Raw genomic sequence first — 20043 nt, forward strand, 5'->3', positions numbered from 1 at the left:
CTCAGACAGATACAATGCCATCCTGCCCACACTCCAGACAAGCTGTTGCCAGTCTCCAGGTGACAGCTGGAGAGCTCTTAAAGCTTTGGTGCTAATTCAAAGTGTTGCAGTTTATCAACAGAGTAGTGTTTTGGAAAATCTTTAGGAATTGTTTGGTGCATTTACGATGGGGCTCCTGGGGAACTATTGTTGCCAATCTTGGCCCAGCAGCCATCAAACCATTCTCTTCAACCCCCTGCTGTGCAGCTGACTTTCCCCTAGGGTTGCCAATCTCCAGGTGGGACCTGGAGATCTCCCACTGTTACAATTGATCTCCAGATGACAGAGATCAGTTCCCCTGGAGAAAATGGCTGCTTTGGAGGGTAGACCCTATGACATTATACCTGCTGAGTCCTTCTGCCCCCCTGCCCAATGCTGCCCTCTACAGAATCCACCTCCCAAATCTCCAGGTATTTCCCTCCTTAGAGCTGGCAACCCTACATTCCCCTCAGTGCCTGTTGGTAGGCAACTAAGCTTGGTCCTGTCACCTACTTTGGCCTTTGGGAGAAAACACATTGGGGCCAGTCCTGATAGGGTTGCCAACTCCAGATGGGAAATTCCTGGAGGTTTGAGGGATGGAGCCTGAAGAGGGTGAGGTTTGAGGAGGGGTGGGACCTCAGACAGGTACAATGCCATAGACTCCAGCCACCAAACCAATCAGTCCCACATAGGGAACCATTGTTGCCAATCTCCAGGTGAGGGCTGGAGAGCACTCAGAATTACAACTGCTCTGCAGAAGGGAGGGCAGATGTCAGCTGAAGTCAAAGGGGCAGATAATGGTAGGTTGATGGTTAGCTGGGAAGGAGATGGGGTTGCCAACTCCACCCTCCAAACCAGCCATTTTGTCCTGGGTAACAATTGCTGCCAATCTCCAGGTGAGGGCTACAGATCACTCACAATTACAACTGCTCTTCAGGTAGCAGAGATCAGTTCCTCTGGAGAAAACAGTGGACTCTGTCATTATACCCTGCTGAGGTCACCACAGCAAATTGACACTGTTTGCCCAAAGCCAGAGCACTCCCCCAGAGCCTCTTTCTAGATTTCGTTGTATTGCTTTCACAACGGGCTTTACTGCTAGTATGATAGTAAGTTGGTAGACTTATTGTCAATCCTCAGTCTTTTAAAGACAACAATGTTACTTCTACCTCACCGATGAAAGAGAAAGACTTGGAAAGACAGGTTGTTATACTTAAAAAGTCAAAAGGGAAATAAATGGATTCAAAAATATTTTTAAAAGAACCGACCTTAACAGAGAGATGCCCCAAGATGGTGCCGAGGCAGCTGCTCTGACTTCTAACGCTATGCAAGTTATCTGCTAATAATTTTTAAAGAACCTTAGCCTCAGACACTTTCTCTATCTGGGGAGGCTGACACATGGTTTCTGCGAACTTGAAATTGGCAGTACTAAATGAATTCATTCCTACTGCACCAATACACCCACTGCTGGAGTGGAATGCAAAAGCTTGAACGCCAGCTGGCACCAAATGCAGTGGAGAGAGAGAGAGAGAGAGATTTTTATTTAAGGAACCTGAGCAACATCACAGTAAAAAGAAAAGTGTTGCTTCCTCAGTGACCATGCAGAGTAATACTTTTCTGCTAAACCAGGAGCCACTTGTGAGTCTTTAGGACCTTCAGGATGTGCTTGTGAAGCTTCAGTCTTGCTTTTACAGACTGTATGTGACACAGAGGTTGACTTCTATTTTGTCTTTGAATAGAACTGCTGCTGCCTTTGTACCCACTGTTGATTGGACTTCGGAGGCAAGTAGGGCTGATAGTTGCAGCCTCCACCCCCACCCCCCTTTATAGTACTATAGTGAAGTACTGTAGTGAAATACTATAGCACTAGTGAAGAATTGTGGAACTCTACAGCAGAAATTCAACAACATACCTTGCATTAAAAAACCCAGCTTGAATAGTCAAGGTTTTTATTATCCAGGATGTTTCTTCATGTGTATTCTGATTAAAACTGATTCTAGATGGGCCCCAGCCTGGATAGCCCAGGCAAGCCCGATCAGATCTCGGAAGCTAAGCAGGGCCCCTGGCAAGTACTTGGATGGGAGATCTCTAAGGAATACCAGGGCCAGGATACAGAGGCAGGCTATCAAGCCACTTCTCTGAATGTCCTCCATTTCCCATTAGGAATCACCAGAGGTCACCATGATTTCCAGGCACACACACACACACAAATGCAAAAATACCCCCCCAAAACCCCTGATTTTAGATGGCTTTCTATACACCAACCTCGACATTAAAGTGCACATAACACATTCGTATTTTGTATTTTCACAATCCATGAAATACTATATACTTGGGGATTTTGTTGATATGCATGGTATTTGAATGGTATTTCGAGTTGTACCATTTTATACATGCCTTGATACAGAAGTTTCTACCACTTTGTACTTTTTTCATTGTTTAATAAAGTCCTGACTCTTTTTCTTTATGTGACTTGTCATGTCCCAAATCAGTTTAATAATTTAATAATTTTGAAGAGAAACCAGAGTTACTACTATCACTAGTTAACCCCTTATAACCAATGTTCCCTCTAAGCTGTGGAGTCTCATGAGCAAAAATTCTACTTTGTGAGCTACTGGCATTCAAGTTGGGAGCGAGCGATTTGGCTACTGCACAAATCAGTTTGCTCTGGAGCCACCCTTCCTGAGCCAAGACAAAAATGTGTGAGCCAGAGGCTAAAAATCTATGAGCTAGCTCACACTAACTCAGCTTAGAGGGAACACTGCTTATAACCTACCCAAATATTCATATTTTGTATTTTCACAATCCATGAAATCCTATATCCTTGGGATTTTGTTGATATGCATGGAATAGCCACTGATGGACCTCTGCTCCATATGCTTATCTAATTCCCTTTTGAAGCCGTCCATGCTTGTAGCACCCACCACTTCCTGTGGCAGTGAATTCCATGTGTTAATCACTCTTTGGGTGAAGAAGTACTTCCTTTTATCCGTTCTAACCCGACCGCTCTGCAGTTTCATGGAGTGCCCACGAGTTCTTGTATTGTGAGAAAGGGAGAAAAGTACCTCTTTCTTTACCTGCTCTTTCCCATGCATAATCTTATAAACCTCGATCATGTCACCCCTCAGTCGTCTTTTCTCCAAGCTAAAGAGCCCTAAGCGCTTTAACCTTTCCTCATAGGGAAAGTGTTCCAACCCTTTTATCATTCGAGTTGCCCTTTTCTGCACTTTTTCCAAAGCTATAATATCCTTTTTAAGGTGTGGTGCCCAGAACTGCACACAGTATTCCAAATGAGGTCTCACCATTGATTTATATAGGGGCATTATTATATTGGCTGATCTGTTTTCAATACCCTTCCTAATAATCCCCAGCATAGCATTGGCCTTCTTTATTGCAGTCACACACTGTCTCGACATTTTCAGTGAGTTATCCACTACAACTCCAAGATCTCTCTCTTGCTCAGTCTCTGCCAGTTCAGACCCCATCAATGTGTATTTATATTTAGGATTTTTGGCTCCAATGTGCATCACCTTGCACTTGGCCACATTGAACCCCATTTGCCATGTTGACGCCCACTCGCCCATCCTTGACAGATCCCCTTGGAGTGCCTCACAATCCTCACTGGTTTTCACCACCCTGAACAACTTTGTATCATCCGCAAATTTAGCCACTTCACTGCTTACTCCCATCTCCAAATCATTAATGAACAAGTTAAAAAGCAGTGGACCAAGTACTGATCCCTGCGGTACCCCACTGCTTACCACCCTCCACTGAGAAAATTGCCCACCTACACTCACTCTCTGTTTTCTATGAACTAGCCAGTTTTTGATCCATAAAAGGACTTGTCCTTCTATCCCATGATTTTTGAGCTTACTTAGGAGCCTTTGATGAGGAACTTTATCAAAAGCTTTCTGGAAGTCAAGGTAAATAATATCTATTGGATCCCCCTTGTCCACATGTTTGTTCACCCCCTCAAAGAACACTAACAGGTTAGTGAGACAAGATCTTCCCTTACAGAAACCGTGCTGAGTCTGCCTCAATAGGTTTTGTTCATCTATGTGCCTACTAATTCTTTCCTTAATAATGGTTTCCACCAATTTACCCGGTATCGACGTCAGACTGACTGGCCTGTAATTTCCCGGATCTCCTCTGGAACCCTTTTTAAAGATGGGAGTGACATTAGCTACCTTCCAATCCTCAGGAATGGAGGCAGATTTTAAGGAAAGATGCCTTGATACATGCCTTGATACAGACGTTTCTACCACTTTGTACTTTTTTCATTGTTTAATAAAGTCCTGACTCTTTTTCTTTATGTGACTTGTCATGTCCCAAATCAGTTTAATAATTTAATTTTTGAAGAGAAATCAGAGTTACTACTATCACTAGTTAACCCCTTATAACTAATGTTCCCTCTAAGCTGTGGAGTCTCGTGAGCAAAAATTCTACTTTGTGAGCTACTGGCATTCAAGTTGGGAGCGAGCGATTTGGCTACTGCACAAATCAGTTTGCTCTGGAGACACCCTTCCTGAGCGAAGACAAAAATGTGTGAGCTAGAGGCTAAAAAACTATGAGCTAGCTCACACTAACTCAGCTTAGAGGGAACACTGCTTATAACCTACCCAAATATCTGAAATCTCAGTAGTGGGTCCTAGCTGAATATTCAGGGTTCTTTCCTTTAGATTTACCATTTACATCTAAACTAGACATTATGGGGAAAGCGTGGTTGTCACCAAAAATAATAACATCATGTCTCATTCCTTCCTACTTCCCCTTTTGGAGCTTGTATCATGACATTCTGCAGTTCTTCATCCTTGCTTCATACCATAGATTCCCAGTAGCAATGGTGGAAAAGTGTGGAATGTCATAACATCACTGCATGGATAAATTCTAATAGACATTATGGAGGTAGAAGATGGAAACAGGTATGAAGCAGTCAATTTCAGCAGCAGCCACATAAGAACAAGTTCCATCTGCTTCCCAGTATTCAATTAACTGACAGAGGTGTGGCAGAAGAAGGTGTATGCAGTCAATTAAAGAAACAGATATGCCCACATCATTAGACTGTGCCCCCAACCTTACAAGGAAAAGATGAGACTCAAAACAAACCTGGATTGGTGTGTTTTACAAAGAGGTGACTGGAAAGGCATGAGCTGGTATAGAGTGTTTGGCTTGAATGCGAGGAACCAAGCAGGGCTCCCAAGTACTTACCTTAATTCAGCGGGGGATGTATAGTTCTTCGCGGGACCATTCCCGCAGGGTACCATCGAGTGTCCAGTCCCATTACCAGAGTGTCGCCCAGGTATGTGCCTACGTCACGTCTGGGCGATGGAATAGTGCAGCGCCTGTGTTCCAAGCAAGAATCTTCCGGCGGGGAAGCATGTGTCCCCCGCCGGATCGTAGGTAGGTACTTGGGAACCCTAGAACCAAGTCAGCCCAAAAGTCACAAGTTAGATTTAGAAAACTGCTGACTTTGCAGCTTTACTTTAGAGGCTTGGTATGGATTGGGAAAGGCTGTGATACAAATGTAAAAAAATACTGCGAATGTCACAAGTAACATTATTACTTTGGAAGAACATACGTGGTCTTTTAGCTGGCCACTTTCCTATCTCTGTTGTTATTTCCATTTCCATTTCTTTGTTTAATAACTTCTTGCAAGCCATGTTTTGCCATTTTAGAGACCAACCATACTCTATGTATAGAAGGTTTTTTTCAAAAGCTTTTCTTATCTCTCTAAAGATCATTTGAAATTTTGTTCCCAACAAATTAGGATTAAAATTTACCCTCCTTTATTTTATTAAAACTGCAACTGATGCTGCCATGTGACTTTAAAAGTTGAGGCTCTTGAAAACTAAGCTGCATCATAACAGATTTCCTTTTGCTGGTTCTACCAAGATAGAACTTCTGCAGTTGGCCAAAGCAGTTTTCATCATGTTCTAGAGACTAAGGGAGCAATTATAAGCAGGTCTTCTTGGAAGTAAGTCCCATTTTATTCAGTGGGCTTACTCCCAGGAAAGCATTTTTAGTAAAACATGTAAAATTGTTAAGCTGGGTATTCATTAATGCTTGAGCACACAAGTGTATTTCCAAAGTGTACATAATCCTCCTGTGCCAAGAGGAAGTATCCTCTTTAGCTGCTTGGTGATTCTTTATCATGAGAATTTAAGGTTTTGTTCCTTCCTTTCCCCTTTGGCTTTAGATAGTAATGCAAGCTGGACTGTTCTACTGGATTTAATTAACCTGCATGTTGTTTGCCTGCAGGTGAGCGAGATGGAAGTAAATGGTCAGTTCGAATCAGTCTGTGAGTCAGTGTTCAGTGAACTAGAGTCTCAGGCAGTAGAAGCCCTGGATCTGCCAATGCCGGGCTGCTTCCGCATGAGGAGCCACAGCTACGTCAGAGCCATTGAAAAGGGCTGTTCCCAAGACGATGAATGTTTGTCGCTGAGGTCCTCCTCTCCCCCACGCACAACTACCACTGTGAGGACCATCCAAAGCAGCACTGGTGAGTTACATAATAAGAAATCAGAGACAGGACAAAGAAAGGGATGATTTCATGTTCACTGCTAGGGCGGCCTGTACAGTCTGAAAGTGTAGCCCTCCATTCACTCCATTTGGGCTGCCATTCAGGCACACACTGTGGAGATAGGTAAAGTCTCTGGTGAGGCTGTGTGTGTGTGCTTGTGTGCTGGAAGAAGTGAGCCAGTCTGAACTTTGAAGGCAGGGAGGTGCCAAGGAAGTTTGAAGTCTTTCGGGGTTTGCAATGGAAACAAGATTAATGGGGAAAGCATGGAGAGATAAAGCTGTAGTGTGAAGAGGGTTACAACAGATGTGGATATGTGAATATTTCACTGAATTAGCATGTATGGCTCTATTAAACATTTCTTAAATATATAGTAATTTTTGGCAGCTTCCTAGAAACGTATCATTGCCATAACTCAATCTGTGTTAAGGTGAATTCCCAACAGTTCTTCATTCTTTTGGCATGCCAACATGGTGCAAGTTTTCTGAATACCCACAGCTGTGTGTACCATTCTGGAATGCTTTATAATGGGTCCTATATGTACTGATGTGTATTAAGTGCCTATCTTAGTAAATTCATTGAGCTTTTGTTCTTGAGGTCGATAGGACAAGAAGATGGCCTTCTGGGTGGGACAGTAGTGCAAAGTGGTTTTCACACCTACTGGGGAAAGAATAATAGAGTAGCAAGTTGGCTTTTATTCTGTTCTGTTCTCAGCACTGCTGGCATGCTTTTTATATGTAGAAACTTTTCAACACAGAATGTTCCTGACAAAAAGTCCCAGCTTGTCTAAATTGGGCAAGTCAGTGGAAACAATGCTACTTCGTATCAAACGAAGATCTGGCCACCATTTTCCCCAGGTTAGCTGTGGGTATGCAAGAATACACTTACGAAATTTCAGGCTAACTTTTGTGTCAAGACTTTATCTTTCCTCCCTGAACTCAAATGCAAATGTCAGATTTATATGAAGTGTACAGCATGCAGTAATAACTGCATTTGTGTTGCAAGCATTTGTAGGAGGACTCATGGGGGAGGAGAAGTCCCTTTCCTGGGGCTTGCCCCTCTTCCCTCCACCCAGGCCAGCTTCCATTTCTCCTGCTCTTCTCCATGTCACCCTCCTGGCTCTCTTTCCCACCCCCTCGCAGACCCTGTGAACTTTCCTCCACAGCCTCTCCCATCCTCAACTCCTGCTTCCTGTCTCACCTCCAAAGGGAATTAAATGAAACGCCAAATTTATTTCAGCAGCACTTAAAGCCCATGTAATTGTTGTTAATTCGGATTTACGGTAATTATCAGGTAGGTCAGTCACTCCTTTGATTAACAGTGACACTGGTTTGTGGCATTCTACTCTGGGTAATAATCCAATTTTTAATTATATTTTGAAATTACAGTTACACCTGAGTTTGTATGATTGTTAAAATGTCTGATCATGTCATTTTTAATCTATGGTTTTTCCCCCTGTATGTTTTAAATATTTCATTTCCTCTTATGTGTCTAAAAACCAGTGTGCAATATTGTTTAAAAGTTCCAAGGTTTACAAGTATACCCCATGAGATTTTGATTGTAGTTTTGGATTGCCTATGTAATGTTGACACTTTTAAACTATTTTGTGTTTTATTTAATCCTCCCCTTTTTAAGTTCCCACCCCACCCCCCTCAAAACCTGGGTGGTCATCTGGATTTGCCAAAATCTACCCTAACCCTGGGTGGCCCTATTTGTGGATTTTTTGGTCTGGATGGTGGGGACGACTTACAACTCTTAAATATATGACAAGCAAGGATCCCACAAAGAGTCCCCACTGTTTCCTCTCCCTGAAAGCCCCCATAGCCTCTCCTTTTTCACTGCTTCATTTTCTCCTTCCCGCCTATCAGCCAATCGTTATTTATTTGCCCCCTGCCTCCACCTTGCCCGCCTCTCCCTAGGCAAAGCCTAGCCCAGTTGTACTGCTGCCAGTGACCAGGCTGGACCTGGTTGCACAGAGCTAGCAGGAAATCGGTCCTAGTTGCTCAGTGCTGTCTGCACTGCTGGGCTGGGCTTGGTTGTGTGCTGCCAGCTGCACTGCCAGGCAGGACTCAGTTATGTGGTGCTGGCCAGGCTGGGCCCAGTTGCATGCATAGTAAGTCTCCAGTGCTCGTAAACTGCTGACTCTGGGTGGGAAAATTCCTGGAAATTTGGGGGTGGAGCCTGGGGAAGGCAAATTTGGCAAGGGGCTGGGATTGCAGGGAGGTATAATGCCATAAATCTACCCTCCAAAAAACAGCCTGTTTCTCCAGAGGAAATTATCTCTGTAGTCTGGAGTTCAGTAAAAATTCCAAGATATCTCCAGGCCCCACCTGGAGGTTAGCACACCTAGGAGGGGCATAGGACCTTTACAGGGCTGTTCTGGCCTCAAAGGCCTCTTCCCCGGGCTTTGTTTTACAGAGACCAAGGCTTAGAGGCACAGCGATATTGTGGTTGCCAAGCAGTTGCTAAAATGGCCACTGTGTCGGGTCAGTTTTAATCCCTCAAAATATTTTTAATGTACCGTATTTTTCGGACCATAAGACGCACCTGACCTTAAGACGCACCTAGTTTTTAAAGAAGGAAAACAGGGAAAAACATATTCTGAACCTTCGGTCCATAAGACGCACTCACTTTTCCTCCCACTTTTTTTGGAAGAAAAAGTGAGTCTTATGGTCCAAAAAATACGGTATTTCAGATTTTTCTACAAACCTGGGATTTCCTTCAGGATGGTAGAGAAATCCCCCTATGTCCCTAGCTCCGGTTTGATTAATCATATCCTCTATAGCATGGTCTAGAATACAGTGATTATAACCTTCATTCAGATATCTGGGCTGTATAAGCACCAAACTCCCGGCAATGCCTCCCATGCCCTCCTGCACTCAGGGGATGGGGGAAATGGGGAGAAAGTCAATTGATGCAGTGACATCACTTCCAAGTGAAGACCCAGAAATGACATAATTGCATTGGGCAACACTCTAGGAATTCCCCAAATCTCTGTGATGTTGACCATAGAGATTCAAGAAATTCTTAGAACATTGCTTGACATGCTTCCAGGTCTTCACTAGGAAGTGATAGCACTGCATCAAGCAGTGTCTTTTTCACATGCACAGTCTCCTGGGGTTGCTAGGCATGTACCTGTCAAACCTACCGGCATGTCCCAATTACCGGATCTGAAAATATTTTGTGCACATCAATTAATTTTATTCCAGAGTTAATTAGGGGGAATGCACATGAATCCTCTCATCCTCTTAGGGCCCATATTCCTCCTCTGGAATCCTCATGATCTCTTCAGTTGCAAGTGTAGTTGTTCATCAGGCTGGGTTAATTATTTGCCTTGATAATGTCATAGCTGCTAAAAAACAGAAGTTCAGATTAATTGGAGAGCTTCATATCACAGTAGTAATTTATGCAAGTATTAGTTGTGCAATTTGGCTTAGTTGTGTAGTTTCTTCCCACACCAAGTGCCCCAGAAGAAGATGAAATGCTGGCGTGGGAAGTAGCTGAACCACAAGCCTGGTGCTTCTAGACATGACTGCTGTGATGTGGAGCCTTGACTGTACAGAGCATTTTTTTCAGCACCTACCACATTGCCAAGGAAACATATTAATGGAGCTTCTGTAGAATTGCTACAGGATGCCTGCTTGGCTTCACTCTTCCTAGGCCAACTTCTTTACAAGTAAGGAATGGAAGATTCTATGTTCGTGTACATTCTTGAATTGCTAATTCCCTGTAAGTAAGTTCATAGTGAAAAGGAAATGATTTGTGAACATTTATGAAAAAGGATCTGAGTTAGCACTCATGCAGTGGATTCCACCCACACTAAAAGAACACAAACACTCTGGGAATGAAGAACAGGGAAAATCTGAGGGAAAACGGGGAGGGGGGAATGAAATGCCATGTGCTAAATAACACACCAAAAGCATCAATCATAGGGTTGCTGGGCTCTTGTTTGGAGATGAAACTTGTTCCCTTAAATATGCTTATATTGAGAGATGAGGCAGCTGCTATTCCTGATGTCTTGTTCTTCCACTAGTCCATTTCCCTGTCTTCATCCACAGTAAATATAGGACAAGGCAGGATAGAAAGACTAGTAGAAGAATGAGCGAAGTTGTACCAATCATTGTCTTGATAAAATTAAGATATTACCCTGGTCTTCAGAAAAGGACTAGACAGCCTAGGCCTGTCCCATATTTAGAAAGAGGTTACAGATTATGAACTGTGTGAAAGATTGTGACATCTCTGCTTACAGTTAGCAAGGTCTGTTATTAGATTCAAATTAATGCCTTGCGGTAATTTTCAGCAAAAGGCCATTTTTCATATTAAAACGTGTTCTATGTCTGTATCTTTAGGCAACAAAGAACCTGTAAAGCATCCATTTCTTATATTCACACAGAGATGTTTATGATGTCAGTTGGACTGCAGTCATCACCCTAAACAGTTGTAATAGACACCTGATTGGAAATGGGAAATCGTAAGCTCTTCTCCAGGCTACTGAGTGGGATAGGGGCAGTCACTGCAAATGGCCAGACCATAACATGGTGCCTCCCAGTCCCAGTGCTGAGAGGTAGCTCAGTAGGCTACTATGGCCAATGGTATCAAAGGCCGCTGAGAGATCCAGCAGAACTAGCAGGATCACATTTTCCCCCTCTAGTTCTCAGTACAGGGGCATTCACTACAAATGGCCAGACTGGAATCATATAAAGTTTCAAAGAATAAACTTATAATACTGAGCTCTGCTCAAAGGGAACAGGAAGCCAATGCAGTTTTTGAAAAATGAGTTTAATTTTCTCAGCTGCCTAATCTCAGCAGTGTGGCAGCTACATGCTGAACCAGGTGTGATTGCTTCGAGGGCAGCCTTGTGTGGCCTGCCGCAGTACTTCCAACTAGGAGCATCAAAGGCACACAGTGTCAGATCATAAAGGCCAACAGTTACAAACACAATTGCTTTTTTAATCAATTGGAAAATAAAGTTTCGTCGCATATGGACAACCTTGGGTATCATGTTTTACCATTATTGTTGCTTCTGCCTTTGTATATCTTGGCTTGCCTTGGGACCCTGTTAGCATTGGGAACTTTTATATGCTTTAATACCTGTGCTGACATGCAGAAAATTATGCCCTCCTCCCAAATCAGCATGTGAAGTTTTTGCCATTGCTACATCTATGGGCTAGTGAATGTTCAGCTACCACATTTCTGCTGGGGAGTTATAGGATAAAGGAAGCCTGCCAAAAGAAAAAGGAAAAGAGTTGGCATCTTTAAGTTCTGTCTGGAACTCCTGTCTGAGTATACAGCTACAGCTATGAATTCCAATGTTGTTATGATCTACGTTGCTTCCCCATAATATATACAGCATCAGCGAAATGCAAGCAACTGATTTGTAATAAACTGGGGCTTGGTGTGAAACCTTCTGAGACCTTCTCTTGTCAGCCTGATTGACGAGTTGTGTTGAATGAGCTGCTCAGTAGAATCGCAAGTTTAATCTTTTCTCTAAGCCCTAAGCGTTCAATAAACAGAATTGGAATGAAGTTCAGTACTCACAAGACACTGAACTAGACCACTGATTTCCATTGTGCTGTGTTTTCTGCTTACTTTTCTCTGTGCACAGCAAGAAAGTATCCATCTCACAATGAAATGAAACCTAGATTGCTATGGCATTCAGAATTTCTGCCACTAGTTAGATTGGGTTCTTTTGATTTCCATATGAAACAGTTTCCCAGTGTGTAGGTTAACATCTAACTAGCTCATCAAAATAAAACATATATGGAAAAAATGTTCAGCCATGATAGATGACTGAATGAGTCTCCCTTTTTCAGGGAACGAATATTTACCTACTCTGGGAGTAAGTAATCCCATGTTTTGGTAGCTTGGTTGTCTATATTATCCTGCCAGATGATAGCAAGGAGAATTTTACCACACAGGTTCAGATAGAATGGTTGTCTGTATCCACCCAGAACTGAATCAAAATGATGGTAGATATTCCATATTTGTCTAACTAAAATAGCATGGCACTGGAAGAGGCTGTCTGTGCCAGGAAACGACTCCACACTGACATGTATTTGCTTTCAAAATGGACAGGCCTGTATTGCAGATCTCCTGAAGTGAGAAATGTTCACCTCCAATCTATCATGATTTAGTGCTGTGGAATCTAAAATAGAATGACCTTTCCAAGGTTACCTCCTCATTAGTAAGAAAGAACACATTTTGAAATGTAGTTTGAAGCAACTGTATAATGAACCCAGAGAGCAGATCATATCTTGGACTTACATGAAAAGACAGGAGGAGCTCAGGCATGCAAACACTTTTGACAAACAATTTTTCAGCTTCTTCTGAACCTGTCTTTAATTTTTAGCCTTATTTTGAGTGAAAGGCTTAATGAACTATTTTATGCCCAGTCTTTCCTTGAGTGTTTCGTATGTTTGCTACCCTCTTTCATGGCCCAGGTGTGAATGTTGATTGTAACTGACAATCATAGGTCAAACCTGAGACTCTGAACTCTTCCTAATTTACCAAAGACAGCATTATTCGAAATGCAAGCTGTGCCTCTTTAAAGTAGTATCTATCAGTAATTGTTAGTCCTTCCAGTAGGGGTTTTGATTGGTTCATGAAACTGTTAACACTATTTCTTCTTGCATCTGTTTACATTATTGAAGGTCAGTTGGGATAATTCTGTGGTTTTCAGCAAGCGTTTTGCTTTGCTGAGGTCTTTATTCAAACACCTGAAAACATCCTAAGGGCCTGTATGAACTTCCTTTCTCCTGTTCCTTGAGCGGCCGGATAGTTTCCATGTCTATCCAACAACTCTCTATACTCCAAAAGAGCTTAAAGTGCCTTTGTTTCAGGATTATATGGGAAAGTATAGATAGTCCCCCTGTTTCTGAAATACTCTTTTTCTGAGAATGAAGAACCAGAGATATAGCCACCGGTTTTCATAAGCTTTGGCCCAAGGAGGTTTTCACATTTGCCAGTTCTTATAACTACAGTATGAAAAGTTTGACATGTATCAGTGAACCAATGCGGGTCAAACATATTACTTCAAATACATTGTTTTTCAGTGGTCACTTTAAACATTCATGAAAACCAAGTGATGGGATACATTTATGCAGTAATCCTTAGTATAATTTCTCATGGAGCTCTTATTTCAGAAATAAATTTCCTTCCTGTGGATATAATTCTTACAACCAAGTTGCTTTTCCATTTCATCCTTCAAGAAAGACTTTTTAATTGATTTTGTTGACCTTTATGTTTCCTGTTCCAAAACAGAACACTGTGTTCAAGAAAAAAGTGTTTCATTGATTCCACATAATGGCATTTCATTTTCAGTTACTATTACAGGCTTTTGTTGTTGCTCTTTTGAAATTATTGCTACACGCATAAAAGACTTTCCCCCCATTTGAGCTACATACAGTGCCTCACCATGTCATAAAATCAGCCAAGAACCACCCAGTTCATGAATTCTGAAGCAAACTGAGCATTGTATATACGACGAGATAGGAAGGTAGCAATCAGCTCAGAAAGGCAGTCATTTCCTAGAGACTTAACAGTAGACACAGCACAAAACCATGTTTCTGCAGAACAGAATGTCTTTACGCCTTTTTGTTTTTAATGGTTCAAGGCCAGTGTCCACAGTGATAGCAGAATTAAAGTCTTATTAGTAGTTTAGGAGTGGATGTCATTGGAGAGAAATAAATTGTGGCTTCAAGATATTCGTAACTTGTTCCTATAAGGTCAAAGTAGTGAAATATGCTCTACTCAAGGGTGTCAAACACGGCCAGAACTGGCCTACCCAGGGCTGTTATCTGGCCTGTGAGCAGTGCTAATGTGTAATGGGTGGTGGGAGTGGGAGGGTGGGCATCATGGAGATACTGTAAGGAAATACTGTTGAGAGTGTTAATGTTTTAAGCATGTTTGTATTTTGAGTAAAAATTAATATTGTTAATTGGGTTTGCTTGTGTCCTTTCTAAAGTTTATATCTCCAGTACCTGGCATTACATTTTATGGCACACACGGCACAGCCCGACAAAGTGACATCTATGTCAGATCCAGCCCTCATAACAAATGAATTTGACACCTCTGCGTCTACATGGTCCTGCCTTTGAAGACTTCTCAGAAACTGCACTTGGACTAAAATGCTGCCACTGCTCTAAAACATCAGATAGTTTATCTTTTGTGTTGTGTTTTCAAGTACAATCTCAATGGCCTGGAAAAAAAGAGAATCTAAAAAACTCCTCTTCCAGTTCCCCAAGTTCACCTCCTGAAGCCTTTCTCCAGATTCCCTACCTAACAGAGGCAAGGTGGATGGCAACTAAGGAGAGCGGTTGTTCCATGGTGACATCACATTTGTAAAATGGCCTCCCCCGGTGTTGTCTTTTAGATGCCATGTAAACACATTTTGGTTACATGAAGTTTTTGGTTAAGTTGCTATATTGTTTATTTTGGTGTGACCCCCTGCCTATTGGTTTAATTTGATTTTATGGATGGTCTTTGTATCACTGTTGTGCAGACTGCTGATTTATCTTGTGCCGCTCTGACCTGGACAGCCTAGATCTCATCAGATCTTGGAAGCTAAACAGGGTCAGCCCTGGTTAGTGCTTGGATGGGAGACCACCAAGGAAGTCCAGGGGTTGCTATGCAGAGGCAGGCAGTGGCAAACTACCTGTGAACGTCCCTTGCCTTGAAAACTCTACAGGGTGGAGCTTTCAAAAAAATTGTTTATAATTGATCATTTTTATTGAATTGTTTTAATGTTGTTGATGGGAGCCTTGGATTTTTTTGGACAGGATGGATAGATTAGACAGACAGATAGACAGAGAGAGAGAGAGAGAGAGACAACTTTATTCAGTATGTTCTACTGCCTTTGACCCATATGGTTTACAAATAGTGTATGCCATGCCCAGCTTAAATCCTCATTGTGAAGATTTGCAACCACCGAAAACATGCTTAATAATCAGATGTTCTACGAACACATTATTTATGTACATTCAGTAATCCCCCTGTGTCTCAGACACTGCAAACCCATATCCCACCCAGACAATCTAACCTATCCAAGTTTATATTTCACTCAATGATGCATCACTGCTCTCCCTCTTGTTTATTTTTCTCACTCCTTTTTCAATCCTGAGCCTGTATCAGGGTCCTTGTTCTACCAGGTTGGGGTAACCTGGGCTGCTGGTTTGCTTTTACCTGAGCCTTGCTTCTTCCCTCCTGTAACCATGAAGATGTGTGGTAATGGTCATAGTCCAGAAAGTTCTAGCTGTATATCTTTGATTCCTGCATCTTCTCCTTCCATTCCCCCATGCTGTCCAAAAGAAATGATGGGTGTGCAGAGCACTCACGCATTCATGGCAACAGAATGTTTCCCATCACCTTAAAACTGGTAGTTATTTTGCATTGGCTAAACAACTCGCCTCCATTCAACAAGTTAGAGCTGTGTTCAGCACAAAGGGGACAGTGGGCAAGTGTGCATTATGCAGAAAGGGAACTTCTGTTGCCAGCAACCCCCAAATGTACCACCCACCAATGAAGGCAACAGGAAGCATTGCCACCTCTGTTGGTAAACACCAACCCCCCCTGCTCCATTTGTTGCTACTGCTAGCCTGATTGTTTCTCGTGACTCATTTTCCTTCCAGAGTAAGAGCCAGGTCATATGGCAACAGAACAAACAGTAATTGGAAGCTGAGTTCTGCTTTGGATAGGTGAGTATTATGTCAAGGACAGTATTAACTGTCCCAAATGGTGAAACTCCCCAAGTGCAAACATAAAAGGGATGCCACGGGGACAAATGGGAAGCTAGATCAAGGCAAATGAGGCAGAGAGAGCATCATCCCTTGGTTGCTTAACAATCACGAATAAAAACTGCACAGGAACCCCATGCAGGACTATCCATTTTCATTTCCCTCCACTTGTCTCTCTCCACAGGCAGCCAGTCATCATGCACAGAAGCAAGGGTGTTACCAACCACCAGGGCCGTGGAAATGATAAGAGAAGCCTACAGCATCAGCAGTGACCCAACAGAGCAGAAGTCAGCTGTTGCTCTGTGAAGCTGTCATCTTTTTTGTTCTAGTGGAGGTCTTGAGCCTTTCCAGGGAACATGACAGTTAGTATGTAAGAGCTGCAGCTGCAGCCCATATACAGGTGCAGTGATGGAAGGATAGGCTCCTCTTGTTTCTGTATCACACAGGCTCTAACAGTACAGGGGCTCTGCAAAGCAAGAACAACAACAGTAGATATTTCTGGGACTAGGTGCTTCTGTGATGCACGGCAGTCATAGCTCCACCGCTGATGCTGTACAATAAAAACTATCATCCTTCTAGCTGTGTCTGTTTTGATAACTGTTCTCAGATGGGGAGTTTCTCTCTCATATTATTCACCTCAGCTGCCTTCATAACTCACATTCCAAAAGGGAACCAGTGGGGTGTCCATGACTACGGCCCAATAGGACTGAGGACCCCCATTCTGCCTATGACTATCCTTGGAACACCCTCAGAGGTGGGGTCCCAGCAGCAAAGGGCTCTTCTCATTCCCTGCCTCCTTCCCCTTCTCCCAGTTGCTGCTGATGTTGACAGTAAATAAGCAGTGTGGCACAGATGAGGAACTGTCAGTGAGAGTGGATAGCCAGGCATTCTGCGTGAAACATCAGCATCATCCTAATGAGCTTGGTGGAACGGTGGCTGGACGGGGTTAAGGAGTTCCCAAACGGCAGACAGTTTCCAAAACCAACCCTGGAAACTGTCTGCCATTGGGGGCCCTGATCATCCCATACAGCCCCTGACCTGTGAACCAATAACTCTGTTGGTTCATGTGCCAGATATTCGCAATCACACATGAGTGGCTCTTTATAACCAGCGACTGAATCTGGGATTTCTTATATGTTTGCTAATCCCACCCACCGAGCTGTGGAACTACATAAAGCCCCTACAATGCTTGGCTGTATGGCTTGGAGCCCTGGACATGCTACAAGCGTCAGAGAGGGAAGGGGGCAGGTTTATAGGCTTGACCTCTGGAAGTTCCCATCATACCTGTTCATGTGGCTCTGTGGTTAAGGTATTCCTCCATGATGTGAGAGTGCTAAGACTTTAATACCAGTGTCTCTCTCTCTCTCTCTCCATTATTGGAGACAATCAAAAGCTGACAACCATGCTGCAGTCTCATTTGTGACTTCCTCAGGTTCCACATTTCCCCCCTGTATCGTTCTTTCCCACTGAGCTTCCAAGCAGATTAAAATTTTGCTTCTGTGAATTTGTTGTGTAAGTGTGATGGGGGCAAGGGACCATCATACCTGGGGTCCATGGGGACCCTAGTCACTGCAGAGTCACTGCTTCCTTGCACAGGTGGTTTTTCTTTTCAGTTGACCGCTCTAGATACCTGAAGGTGTGGTTATCTTCACCCACCTCAGGGTTACAGTACGTTACAAAGGAGAATAGCCACACAGTACTGCAACCTGCCCTTTTGCCTAATAACCTCCCTGAGGCCATTTTTCTCCCTTTCTGGTGGCTGCTGCTTCCCCCTTCTCCCCCTAGCTGGCTTTGCATTCCTTCCTGCTCTTGTACCTTCTCTCTCCAGCCAGCAGTCCCCTCCCGTTTCCCTTTCCTCTCTTTTTGTAGTCCCAATTTCACACCTGGCCCTTGAGCTAAGATCCACCCTCCCCTGTTTCCTCCTCTGCATAGCCACACCCTGCCTTTAGACACCTGGGCCTAGAGAGCCATTGTTCCCCCATCTAGGCTTGCTTGCTGCCTCCATACCTTTTGAGCTTTCCTAAGACAGGTGCTCTGTTGCCGAGGATACCATGGCTGCCCCTGATCCCCACCCTATTCCATCCAGGTGAGTCCTGGCTACTGGGCCCAGGGGTGTGCCTGCCAGGCAGGCCATTGCCAGGTAGCCTGCCACAGTAAGTTCCATTCTTCATCATCCATGTCACTCCTTTCCCTCTCCCTTGTAAAGAACAGGAATAAACAGCTTTAAAAGGGAGTTAGATAGATTCGTGGAGGATAGGTCTATCAGAGGCTACTAGCCATGGTGACTAAAGGGAACTTCCACATTCAGAGGCACTAAACCTCTGAATCCCAGAGCCAGGAGATAACACTGGGGGAAGGCCTCGGCCTCTATGTCCTGTTGTTGGCTGCCCAAAGGAACTGGTTGGTCACTCTGTGAGGCAGGATGCTGGACTAGATGGACCACTGGTCTGATCTAGCAGGGCTCTTCTTATTTTCTTAACTTGCTAACCTTACACAGAAGCATTATGAATGTGTTGTGTGCAGTGTCATTAGCTTTGTCTCATTGGACTCATAAGGATTTCAACCCTTCTCGTGGAAATTCTCTGAATTCTATTTGATAACCTCTTGACCACTGGACTGTGGTCCTGAGGGTGGAGGTACTATAATCTGTCCCGATAAGCATCCTTGTGTGCATACTGAACCTACTGACACACCCCTGCTGTTAATGGGTACCTCTGTGCATAGCTAATGCAGGGGCCTAGGCAAGCAGTGTTCTAATTGGTGGGGGATTATTGTAATACTATTGAACTTGCTGCTGGGAATACGTAGGATCATAGCCACAATATGCCAGTATATTGCAGTCTCCAAGCATAGTGGGAGTATCCCTGTAGAACCTGCAGACAAGATTTTTAAACAACAGAACCTTCTAATTGCTGAAGAAAAAAAATTGTGAACATTTTAATAAGTGGATTTAATACACTCACAGCTCCTTTAGTGCTTTTTCCACACCAGAACAAGGCAACATCTGAAGCTATTGCTGCTTCATCATGGCAATAATTCCCATTTCGGAGTTTGCACATCACATATTTATTTGCCTGATGTAGTACATATTACCAGATTTTCAAATCTCTTATATATGTATTTATGCAAAAGTCTATAGTACTAATTGCTCCAATGAAGCTGTTGTGGACTACCGGGTACATGTATTATTAAGCAGTTCTCAAAACAAACATTTTCATTCGGCTTTATTATGCTATAAAGAAAAAACCCAGGGGAAACCCAAGAAAAACAATCTTCACTCTAAATCTCAGAAATGATCAACATACCCCACGTTTCTTCCTTGATATTGTAAAGCACCGCAATTTAGTACTCAGCGTAGTACACCAATATCAACTAGGTTTTTCCCCCCAGTTCCCAGCAATAAAAAGATATAATAGGTGGTGAGGTTTTTTTTTTTTTTAATACTGCAGTGAGGAAATCCTCTAATATTATTGCTTGTGGGAGAAAATATAGCTTAGCTATTTGTGGTGGAAGTTGTCCCTAGTTAAAGTCAATAAAAATGATGGCATGATAGTATATTCTTTCTTTTGACTGAGAGTTATACTGATCTGAAGTTAATCTGTCCTTCAAAACAATATGGCATGCACTGAAGAGAGTTATGTCATCTGCGATAAAATAGAATTCTATTAAGCTGGGGGGTGCAGAACTGTGGCTCTGCGATAAAACGTTTGCTTTGCATGCAGAAAGGTTCCAGGTTCAATCCTCTCAAGGCAGCAGACCTTGAGAGGCCTGTGATCTGAT

At 43.1% G+C, this 20043-nt stretch overlaps 1 protein-coding gene across 1 annotated transcript in view; it reads left to right on the forward strand.

The window, feature by feature from the left end:
• The window catches only part of DLGAP1 (discs large homolog associated protein 1), a 176726-nt gene that overhangs the window by 62963 nt on the left and 93720 nt on the right, over window positions 1-20043 (forward strand). Inside the window, exon 4 of the mRNA XM_015420221.1 lies at window positions 6274-6514. Coding sequence (XP_015275707.1) covers window positions 6274-6514 — 241 coding nt within the window. The remainder of the gene's footprint in view (window positions 1-6273; window positions 6515-20043) is intronic.

The sequence above is a fragment of the Gekko japonicus genome, unplaced genomic scaffold (assembly GCF_001447785.1).
Source record: "Gekko japonicus isolate JY-2015 unplaced genomic scaffold, Gekko_japonicus_V1.1 scaffold209, whole genome shotgun sequence".
Taxonomy (NCBI): Eukaryota; Metazoa; Chordata; class Lepidosauria; order Squamata; family Gekkonidae; genus Gekko; species Gekko japonicus.